Source organism: Microcaecilia unicolor, chromosome 3 (assembly GCF_901765095.1).
Source record: "Microcaecilia unicolor chromosome 3, aMicUni1.1, whole genome shotgun sequence".
Classification (NCBI taxonomy): Eukaryota; Metazoa; Chordata; class Amphibia; order Gymnophiona; family Siphonopidae; genus Microcaecilia; species Microcaecilia unicolor.
In genome coordinates, this window is record NC_044033.1 from 280,571,589 (window position 1) to 280,583,898 (window position 12,310).

The 12,310-nt window shown below is 43.7% G+C and overlaps 1 protein-coding gene across 1 annotated transcript in view; it reads left to right on the plus strand.

Annotated features, from left to right (window-relative positions):
- The window catches only part of TARBP1 (TAR (HIV-1) RNA binding protein 1), a 919,966-nt gene that overhangs the window by 369,217 nt on the left and 538,439 nt on the right, over positions 1-12,310 (plus strand). Inside the window, exon 11 of the mRNA XM_030198123.1 lies at positions 5,106-5,199. Coding sequence (XP_030053983.1) covers positions 5,106-5,199 — 94 coding nt within the window. The remainder of the gene's footprint in view (positions 1-5,105; positions 5,200-12,310) is intronic.

Genomic DNA, 12,310 nt, shown 5'->3' on the forward strand with positions numbered 1-12,310 from the left:
TGATGATCCAGTGGAAGTGTGCATCTGGATATCTCGGATGCCATATGGGGCAGAAGAGCAGCCCAGGACTTTGAGGAGTGAGCAGCCCACTGGGCCACAGAGATCCTGACTGGTGAACTCTGCTAGAGTTCCTGCAACATGCAGCGGTGTAGTGCATTTCCGGCAGGTGGTAGTGAACGGGATGACTATTGAGCTTGACGCTCCCAGCTCCAGGAGGGATTTCATGGTGTTTGGAATCTCTTGGGGAATGCTGCACGTGCTTTTGGCCCAGCCGAGAAGATGCGAAGCAGCCCTGTCCTATCATTCTGGGAGGTCCCTAGTCCTGGGATTACAGCTACCAGGTGCCGTAGCACCACTGAAACCAAGAACTCTACCTCCTTCTGTGGCTGGCTGGTGAGTGGAACTCTCTCTTGAGCAGCAGAAACATGCTCTTGCCTCTGACTTTTGAGATGGATTGGAGGATGTCACCTCCTAGGAATCTTCTGGAACCCTTGGTGATTCTTTAATCACAGCACTATGCCTGAACAGCTTCAGCCAAAGACCCTGGTCTCCATAAAGGACTTGTATGCTGCAAAAACTGGATATTTGGTTAAGGGACCTAATAGTCCGGCTAAGTCACCATCTTCGGCCCCCTCCACCTCTCTCAGCAAGGAAGCACCCTCTAAGACTCCAGAAGCCATATGGGACCTGGTTCTCAAGGAAATTATGAGGTCAAGACAGAAATTGTGGACTTGGTGGTGGCAAGATTGGAAGATAGTGCCCTTACCATGCAGTTGGACTTGTTGGAGTCCAGGGTCCTTACGCTGGAAGTAGATTGGACAGAAGAGAAATCCTCTAGAGTCATGTTGCAATGAGAAATGGACTATCTTTTGGACAAAATGGAAGTCCAAGAAAACAGGAGCAGAAGGTCTAACCTATGTATCATTAGAATCACAGATGGTAGAGAATGTAGAGATCCAGTGATATATGTTCAAAACCTGTGCTGTGCCTGTTTTCCTGAAACTACGACGTGGCCAAAGTATGAAATTGAAAAGAGCTCATAGGGAGCTGCGGCCCAGACCAGAATCTTTATTTCCCCCATGGGCCTTTGTGGTAAAGTTCCTGCACTGTTAACAGACAGAATTAGTGCTCCGGAGAGATAGATACCTTAAAGTTTGTTCCTAAGACCAAGCGGAGGTTCAGATTTTCCCAGACTTAAGTTTGGAAACTTTATGGAAGCGCAATGAACACTTTCAGTACAAGTTGGAGATGCAAAATAAGGGCCCTCGATTGGGGTTGTGGTACCCTGCCAAGTTGGTGGTGACGGTGAATAGCAGGTGGAAATTTTTGACTGCCCTGAAAGAAGCAGGGATATTCAGATATGAATAAAGAGCCCAAGGCTACATCTAAGGCTTGGCCACAGAGTCCCCAAAGAGGCATGGGTCATACTTCAGTGCCAGAGCCGGGAGACCGCAGGTTGCCCCAGAGATGCGGGAGGCATCGTATATGGAGTGGATGCTTTTCTCAACTTGCTTCACCTTCGCGCAATGAGGAACTGGCTGAGGAAGATTACCATAGTTCAGTAGAGTCTTCTAGTAAAGGATGATCCCTTCGACTGGATGCACCTAGTATGGTGCCCTCCGTGGAGCGTACCTCTCAGCTTGGTCTGCCTGTGGTGGACTTGATTTCTCCTTCTTATATTGACTTCCTGTTTGTTTGCCTGTTACCTCTGCTTAGAGATCCATTCCTTATGAGGGCCATTAGATATGTGGATGTTCTTGTGAGGGTGGAATTGTTTAGGGGCCTGAGGCCTTGAAGGGCTGGTTGGGGAGAGCCTGGGGGTACTGCTGTGGGGTGGGAGTTTCTGAGGAATTCATGATCCCCCTCTAGACGGAACAATGTAGCTTGGTTTTAAGGGGAGGGGGTTGGGGGTTAAGTGGTGCTTGCACTGTGGGTGGGAGAGAATCTTTGTCTCTGTAAGCCCTGGGAATTGGGGAAGTAAGTTCTGTTACCATCCTTATATGGCTGTTGATTATGGGGTCTAGCATTATAATTAAAGTTGCCAGGTGGGAAAGAAGGTCTGGTATTGTGGCTTGTGTTCTGAGCATCATGACCGGACCGGTAATTATGCCTGCATTCATAGGCATAGTGGCCAAATTTGCTGCATTGCCAACACTGAATGTTGGAACGACGTCCGTTGGGGCAATGGGAGCTAGGATAATAGCTAGATTGTGATGGGTTAGGCTTGGTGGGGTATGATGGGTCAGACTCTTGGCAACCAGTGGGCAGCTGTTTCAGATAGATCTTACCAGAGATCTTTAATGATGTCAGATCAACGGTGTCCGGAATCAATTCATCAGTGACAGTGGAAATCCATCTTCTGATAATTTGATAATGTAAACCATAGGTAGAATCCGGTGTGTATGTTCTAAGAAAGTCAATTAATCTTTGGAGAATTTTTACATTAAAAGTACCATTTCGAGGCCAACAAAGAGCTGGCCATATTTTATTCCATTTATACCAGGTATTGCAAAATTTAATAAGATTCATGCGGTTTCCTGGAAAGTGACTTATTACTTCCTCAAGAGGTGGCATAATGAAATGGGTACTGGAACCTTAGTATGGTAAAACACTTATATATAGGTTGTGGCAAACTCTACTAACAAACCTAGTCCTATAAAACACCTATTTTACTATACACCTATTTCACTGTTATCTCAAATAGAATTCTTAGTATAATATTGAAACCCCAAAAGAAAAATAAAAAACACCAACTCTGAAGCGTTACCACAACTAACGTGGCAACTATCGACAGGTACACAGGGAGATCGTTTAAATCCGTCCAACGTCTCAGAATTCAAAAAAATGACTCGACCCTCTCTATTTCTTGACTCTGCATATCTAGGTAACCAGACTGAGTCAAGTCTGCGTATCTGGGTAACCTCTGCGTATGTTAGTTACCAGACTGAGTCTCTACGAGGGTCCGTGCTGTGCAAATCTTATCTAACTATATGACTCAAATGTCTATTATTCCCTAAACTATATCTAACCATATTACCAATATTCCCTAAACTATATCTAACTATATCACCAATATTCCCTAAACTATATCTAACTATATCTCCATTATTTATATCTTCTATGACTCAAATATCTGTTCTGCATCTACTATGACTCAAATATCTCTTAATGTCTAGACCTCATATAGCCTCTCCAAAGAACTAGGAACCCCCTACCATCAAAGTACTTGTACAAGATTTTCACTACTCACAAAATGCGATGGTAAAGGACTCCCCTCTCGGTGACAATCAGGCATCCCTTCTGAGGGAATTGCTATAGATAATCACTTGAGGCATTTCTGCTAGGAGTGGATTCAGATTGCAGTCGGCCAGGGGACACAAGATGAAGCTAGAATATGATAGATTTAAAACAAATAGGAGAAAGCTTTTCTTTACTCAGCATGTAGTTAGACTCTGAAACTCGTTGCCGGAGAATGTAGTGACAGCAGCTGGCCTTACAGAATTTAAAGGGGGTTTGGACAGATTCCTGAGGGAAAAGTCCATTGAACATTATTAATTTTGTGTGGGGGTGGGGGGGGGTTGCCGAGTTCTTGAAGCCTGGATTGGCCGCTGTCGGAGACAGGATACTGGGCTTGATGGACCCTTGGTCTTTCCCAGTATGGCGGTACTTATGTACTTATATGATGTACTGGGACACATCAAAGGTCAATAAAGCCCAGTATCCTGTTTCCAACAGTGGCCAATCCAGGTCACAAGTACCTGGCAGGATCCTAAAATGGAATAGATTCTGTGCTGCTTATTCATGAATAAGCTGTAGATTTTCCCCAAGTTCACCTTAATAATGGTTTGTGGACTTTTCTTCCAAGAATGTTCCCAACATTTTTTAATCCCTGTTTTATTAATGGCTTTTATCACATTCTCTGGTAGCAAATTTCAGAGCTTAATTATATTTTTTCTGATTTGTTTTAAATGTACTAGTTATTGACTTCTTTGCATGCTCCCTAGTCTTTGTACTTAGAGTAAGCAAGTGATTTATGTCTGTCTAACTGTTCCATTGCACTCAATTTATAGATCTCTGTCATGTCACCCTAACATCTTTAGCCTTTCCATATGTCATTTTGGACACCCTTCCATCTACCTTTTCTAATTCAGCTATATTTTTCTTGATATGTGTTGACCAGAACTGCACACAGTAGTCAAAGTGTGGTTGCACCATGGAAAATTATAGAGGCATTATTATATTCTCTGTTTTATTCTTCATTTCTTTCCTAATAATTCTTAGCATTCTGTTTGCTTTCTTGGCTGTCACTGCACACTGAGCAGAGGATTTCAACATATAATCAACAATGATACTTAGACCTTTTTCCTAGGTGGTGATTCCTAATATGGAATCCTGCATCATGTAGCTGTATTTGAGGATGCTTTCCCCCATGTACTTCACTTTGCACATGCTCACATTAAAATTGAATCTGCCTTTTGGAAACTTAGTCTCTTAAAGATCTTGCAATTTTTCACAATCCTCTTGAGATATATAAACTTTGAATAACTTTGTGTCGTCAGCAAATTTTATCACCTCACTTGTTCCTGTTTTCAGTCCATTTATAAATGTGTTTAAAAGCAGCAATCCTAGCACAAATCCTTGAGGAACCCCACTATTCACCCTTCTCTATTGAGAATGTTGATCTGCAGGGAATCTATAGTGGCTTCCTCGTCTACCTTAATAACGGTTTATAGACTTTTGCTCCAGAAACTTGTCCAAACCTTCTTTAAACTTAGCTATTTTAACTGCTTTTACCACACCTCTGGCAATGAATTCTAGAACTTAAATGTTTTGAGTAAAAAAAATATATTTTCTTAGATTTGTTTTAAATGTACCCAATTAACGTTTATTTAGTCTTGACAGCTGCATTTTTTAGAAATTGAGATTGTTTAATTTAATTGATATAGAACTCTTGCCAAGAAAGTAGAAATGACACCAAGTATAGAGATTCCATGTTTTTGCTCTAGAGATAAAATAAAAAGAAAAACCCAAGAAGAATCAAGGTGGTACTTTGATTAACATGACTAATTTGTTTGTTATATTTTTATTGTTTTGGATGTGATCAGGTGACAATTCGCCCATGCCTGACTGGTATGAAGCAAAGCTTGTTGCTACAATGATTCTCTTGGCTTCAGATGTGGAACTGATGAAGAAAGACAAGTATGTATGTTTGCAAATGCATATATAATTATATATGTGTGTAGACAGGTCAATATTCAGCTGGTGGTGGTGAGCATTCTTTTTAATCGCTTACTGCTGCCAGGTAGATTACACCCAAATATTCAGGGCTGGGCCATATCCAGGCATCTGCAGTGAATATCTGGATCATTATACCCACATAACTAACTAGGCACTGGCACTGAATGTCACTAGTACCTACATAACTTCCACGTCTGTCCCGCCTCTGCCCCTGGACTGCCGTGGCACTCCTAGGATTGTGTTGGGGTAGTCAGAGCTGATAATCAGCAGCACTGCCTAGTTAAAGGCCGCTGAATATCAGCAAATGGCTAGCTGACTGCAATTTAATGGGTAAGTACTTCTCGTTCCTGGTTAAATGATTTTGAATATCAGGCCCATAATTTTTATGATTGTCAAACTTTACATAAATATATTTTCTGAGACAGACAAAACGTGTCTAGCTTATATCAAGATTAGTCTAAAATGTGTATTGATTTAAGTTGAAAAAGAAGGACACTTATCTTAATTCAAAATGACTTCTTGGCAGAGTGCCTTCGTTTCACTATGAGCTTCTTCGGGAGACAAAATGAGAATATATGTGCCTCTTCAATATGTACTCTTCGATTCATATGTCCTGTCAACAAAGCAATGCACCAGAAATATCACCCCTCTCCTCAAGTCACTTCACTGGCTTATCTGATCGGAAGCTTCTCCTACTCACCTACAAATGCACTCCATCTGCAGCCCCTCCTTATCTCTCTACCCTCATCTCCCCTTACGTCCCTACCCGTAACCTCCGCTCTCAAGACAAATCCCTCCTTTCAGTACCCTTCTCCACCACCGCCAACTCTAGGCTTCGCCCTTTCTGCCTCGCCTCACCCCATGCTTGGAACAAACTCCCTGAGCCCATACGCCGGGCCCCCTCCCTACCCATCTTCAAATCATTGCTCAGAGCCCACCTCTTCAATGTCGCCTTCGGCACCTAATCACTACACCTCTTCTCAGGAAATCTCAACTACCGCAACTTGACATTTCGTCCTTTAGATTGTAAGCTCTTCTGAGCAGGGACCGTCCTTATTCATTAATTTGTACAGCGCTGCGTAACCCTAGTAGCGCTCTAGAAATATTAAGTAGTAGTAGTAGAAAAACCTGGCGCTATGTAATTTATATCTTAGAAGATAATTATCTGGGTTTATGGCAGCTTTTACGTGATTACATGCTTTCTAATGATTTCTGCTGATGAGTCCGTTTCAAACATGATGCCTGACTTATTTAAAAGGATACTGTCTCAACTCCACCAGCCATGTACTGAGTGGTTGCTTCTTTCATTATTTTGCAGCCTATACGGTTGCTTTCTTTTGTTCAATCACCTATTAGTGGATAACTTAATTCATCTTACTTGCACCTAAGGGGGCATTCATCCGATTTCAAACATAATTTCTTATTTATAAAAACGCTTTTCATTCAACTTTATTGTTAATCCCTCTAGGAAATGTGGACTGTAATTTGTATATCCATTGTTGTTCAACCTGTAATAGTTTGCGATCTGTGTTGTCTCCCCAAATGGACTGGAGTACTTGATCAGTGACTATGCACCGATAGTCCTGAAATTGTCGGTTTGTCTCCCAAAGAAGCTCATAGTGAAATGGAGGCACTATGACTTAAGATAAGTGCCCTTTTTCAACTTAAATTATAATAGATGTCCTTCTATTCTGCAGTCCTTATGGAGTATTGATGTCTAAAATGCAAGATAGCAAAAGCTAATAAAGAATTATAAAAAATATTTTTAAAACTTTAAAAATCGATTATCAGGAGGTTTTTACGACGGTGAAGAAGTTAGCAAGGTAGTTCTGTGGAAATATCCACGATAAGAAGTCGAGCATCTGAGGTCTTTTCCTCTAATAACTACATGACTTAATGAAGTAATATTGGTTGTGCTTGCTATTATATACATTTAGGGTGTCCTTCCTGTAACAATTCACTTAATAGTATCTTCAGTGTAAAATATTAAACCATTAAGAGCTAGAGTTACAAACATGTGCTGTAGCATTAGTGTCATTAACGTTCTATTTTGCTCCAGGTCCCACCTAGTTACTAATAGAAAAATAGAAAGTGAAGGTAGCCTATCCAGTCTGCCCATGCATGCCGTCTACTATCCCTTCCGCTCCCTTAGAGATCCATATACTTGTCCCATTCAGATACAGTTTTTGTTTCCACCACCTCCACCGGAAGACCGTTCCACGAATTCTCTATCCTTTCCATGAAGCAGTATTTCTTCAGGTTACTCCTGAGTCTGTTCCCTTTCACCTTTATACCATGCCCCTCATTCCAGAGCTTTCTTTCAATCAAAAGAGACTCAGCTGTGCATTTATGCCATGGAGGTATTTAAACATCTCTATCATATCTTCCCTCTTCCGCCTTTCTTCCAAAGTACCCATATTGAGATATTTAAGTCTGTCCCCACTGATCATTTTAGCCCTCTGGACCGAATCCATCCTGTTTATATTTTTCTGAAGGTATGGTCTCCAGAAATGTGCTCCGTATTTTAAATAAGGTCTTATCAGAGTCCCATACAGAGGCTTTATCACTTCCTTTTTCTTACTAGCCTTTGCTCTCCCTGTGCACCCAAGCATCCTTCTAGCTTTCACCAAATGCCTTTTCTACCTGTTTGGCTACCTTAAGATAATAACATACAGTCACACTCAAGTCCTGCCCTTTCGTGTACAAAAATTCTTCACCACGTAAACTGTAGCTCTTCCTTGAGTTTTTACAGCCCAAATGCATAACCCTACATTTTTAGAGTTAAATCTTAGCTGCCAAACTGGGGATCATTCTTCAAGCTTTGCTAGCTCCCTCCTCATAGTCTTCCACACCATCAGGGGTGTCTACCCGATGTCAGATTTTGGTATCGTTCACAAAGAGGCAAACCTTACCAGACAGTCCTTCTGCAATATAACTTACAAAAACTTTGAAAGAACTGGCCCCAAAGACTGAAGTGTTTGGCACATTGCTGGTAACGTCCTTTTTCTCAGCGTGAGCTCCATTTACCACTACACTCTGTTGCCTTCCACTCAACTTTTTCTTAACCCAGTTTAGGGCAGTGGTGTGCTGGAGCCGGCTCGCACTGGCTCACAAGAGCCTGTTGTTAAATTTATTTGCATCTTGTGAGCCGGTTGTTAGCCAGTGTGAGCCGGCTCGCCTCTGCTCCCCCGGTTGTCCATCATCCATCTGCCCTCTGCAGCTCTGTTCCCCGATAGCCCTGATTTCCTTCTTGCACCGCCGCCCTGCCTTTAAAAATTTATTTTCCCTCGAGGCGCACCGGCGTTGAAGCGAAGGTAGCAGGCTCAGCTCGGTTCCAGCCTTCCGTTCCCTTCCTTCGCATCATTGCTCCGCCCTCGCCTGACGTATTTCCTGTTTGCGAGAGGGCGGAGCCTGCTGCCTTCGCTTCAACGCCGGCTCACCTCGAGGGAAAATAAAAATTTTAAAGGCAGCGCAAGAAGGAAGCCAGGGCTATCGGGGAGCAGAGGGCAGACGGATGATGGATGACGCGGGGGAGGGGGGCTGGAAGAAGGCAGATGGAGGGGAGGAGGGCAGGGGGGAGACGAGGGTTGCTGGACATGGGTGGATGGGGAGGGGTCTGGGGATGGCAGGGGGAGAGGAGGGTTGCTGGATATGGGTGGGTGGATGGAGGGCAGGGGAGAGGAGGGTCGCTGGACATGGGTAGATGGAGGGTAGGGGGAGGAGGGTTGCTGGACATGGGTGTATGGCAGGGGGAGAGGAGGGTTGCTGGACATGGGTGGGTGGATGGAGGGCAGGGGAGAGGAGGGTCGCTGGACATGGGTGGATGGAGGGCAGGGGGAGGAGGGTTGCTGGATATGGGTGGGTGGATGGAGGGCAGGGGAGAGGAGGGTTGCTGCTGGACATGAGTGCATGGAGGGCAGGGGGGAGAAGAGGGTTGCTGGACATGGATGGAGGAGAGGGAAGGAGAGAGAAGAAATGCTGGACATGGATGGAGGGGAGGGAAGAGTGAGGAAGGCGATGAGAAGAGGGAAAAGGAAGAGAGGAGAATAACTGCACATGGATGGAGAAAATAGGCAGAAGCTGGATCCACTGGACAGTCAAGTCTGCGGAGGACCCAGCTTTTACTTACAGATGTAGGGCAAGAAATGAAGAAGAAAGGCGGAAAGTAAAGAAATAAATGGAAAGGAAGCCCTGGAAATGGAGTTAAGAGGACAGATAGCAGCAGAATCGGATACTGGGCCGGCATGATCAGAAAAACAAAGTCACCAGACAACAAAGGTAGAAAAATCATTTTATTTTCATTATAGTGTTTGGAATATGTCCACTTTGAGAATCAGGTGCTCAACATTAAAAGTTTATTTTTATTTACTTATTTATGGCATTTTATCCCACATTAAACATGAATTAGATTGCCCCCCCCCCCCCCCCCCAGGCTCTCTCCCTGGCTATAGCCAGCTTTGCAATTTGGGGGGGGGCGCAGAGGTGAACCGGGGAGAGAGCCTGTTGTTAAACATTTACCAGCACACCACTGCTTTAGGGCCTGTATCAAGGGCATTCAGTTTATTTATTAGAGTTTATGTGGAACTGTGTCAAAAGCTTTGCTGAAATCTAAATATACCACATCTAACGCTCTCCTTCAATCCAGCTCTCTGGTCCTCCTGTTTGTTTTAAAAGCATATCCATGTAATTTCATTGAGTGTCCCCTGGTCTTAGAACTTTCTGAAAGACTGAAAAATGGGTTCACTTTTACCCATTCTACACCACTCGGGATTTTGTAGAACTCAATCATATCCCCCCTTGGCTATCTCTTTTCCAAGCTGAGCAGCCCTAATCTCTTTAAACTTTCCTCATATGAGAGGAGTTCCATCCCCTTTAACAGTTTGGATGCTCTTCTTTGAACCTTTTCCAATACCACTATATCTTTTTTGAGATATGGCAACCATCATTGAATGCGATCCTCAAGGTGAGGCCACACCATGGAGCGATGCAAAGGCATTTAATATTCTTCGCCTCATTTATCATCCCTTTCTTAATAATTCCTAGGATCCTGTTTGCTTTTTTGGCTGCCATCACACACTGGGCAGAAGATTTAAGCATATTGTCTACAATAAAACCTAGATCTTATTCTTGGGTGCTGATTCCTAAGGTGTGGACTCTAGCATCAGGTAACTATGATTTGGATGGTTATTCCCATAATGCATCACTTTGCATTTGTCTACGTTAAATTTCATCTGTCATTTGGATGCCCAGTTTTCCAGTTGCCTAAGTTCTTCCTTTTTCCACAGTCTGCATGAGTTTTGACAGCTTTAAATAGTTGTGTCATCTGCAAATTTAATCACCTCACTTGTTGTTCCAATTTTCCGATCATTTATAAATATTATAAATAGACCAGTCCCTGCGGCACTCCACTATTCACCCTTCTCCATTGAGAAAATTGGCCATTTAAACTTACTCTCTGTTTTCTGTCCAATAACCAATTCCTAATCCACAACAGAACTTTGCCTCCTGTCTCATGACTTTTTAATTTTCTCAGGTGTCTCTCACGAGGTACTTTGTCAAAAACGTTCTGACAATCTAGACACACTACATCAACTGGCTCACCTTTATCTACATGTTTATTCATGCCTTCAAAAAAATGAAGAAAATTGGTGAGGCAAGACTTCCATTGACTGAACCCATGCTGACTCTGTCCCATTAAACCATGGTTGTCTATGTGTTCCATAATTTTATTTTTTTATAATAGTTTCCACTCTTTTGCGTGGCACTGAAGTCACCTGGAACCCTTTTTAAAAATCGGTGTTAAATTGGCCAATCTTCAGGTACTACGGATAATTTTAAAGACAGGTTACGGATCACTAACAGCAGATCAACAATTTAATGTTTCAGTTCTTTCAGTACCCTGAAGTGTGTACCCATCCGGTCTAGGTGATTTGTCACTCTTTTAACTTGTCGATTTGGCTCAGTATGTCTTCCAGGTTCACCGAGATTTCTTTCAGTTCCTCCGCATTCTCACCCTTGAAAGCTGTTTCTGGTACAGGTAAGTCTCTTACATCTCCGAGGAAGTGACGTCACGACACGGCATGGCTGCATGCTAGCTGAGCTCCGTATAACCCGCGGAGATTAACAAGCTAAAAAGCCAGTTTCAAGCGGCGAAATCATTACACACCGCGAGCGGAGGAAAGCGCAACACAGCGGGAATAAATACCCGATGCAGACGGAGGTGGAGAGAGTGAACTTCTCCCGCTTCGCATATACATCGCTGGCACGAGGAGAAAATAAAATGGCGGTCGCACCATAGAACCGCCCGGAACGGGCGATCGCGGCAGCGGACCTCGCAGAATCAACATCCCCATCGGAGACGCACACCAATGTAGACCAGGTGGGACCCGAAGAAGAAGTGGGCCTGGAGTGGCAGAAATGGCTACAGGAGATTCGGGCAGACTTGAAAGCAATGCGCAACGAGCTGGTGACTATGGGAGCAGACCTCAAAGGTGAAATCAGAGAGCTGGGCTCTCGCCTGGAGGAGGCAGAAAATCAGCTTGATGCCCAGTCAGATGCAATCGAGGCCTTGGATCAGCAAACCACGGAAAGCCAGCTAGCCCACCAACAGGTCCTCGATAAATTAGAGGATCTGGAGAACCGTAGTCGCAGATGTAATTTGCGGTTTCGTGGACTACCAGAATCCCCTGCTTATATAGACTGTGAGGATACTATACAAAGGCTGGTGAGTGATTTACTAACAGCTGGAGGTACCGCAACAGAACCAACCTCGATCCTCATTGAGAGAGCCCATCGGGCATTTAGCTCTCCACGAGCCAATCTGCCTAAGGACATAATAGTGTGCTTTAGAGACTTCAAGATGAAGGAGCAGGTGGCAAAAGCGGCATGGCAGACCCCAAATTTCAAATGGGATACATACGCAGTTGAAGTGTATCAGGATCTGGCAGCCACCACGTTGAAGCGTAGAGCGGAACTCAAACCAGTCACTAGACGACTTCAAGAATTGGGGATCCGGTACAAATGGAGACACCCATTTGCATTAGTTTTTTATAAAGAGGGTAAAATGCAGCAA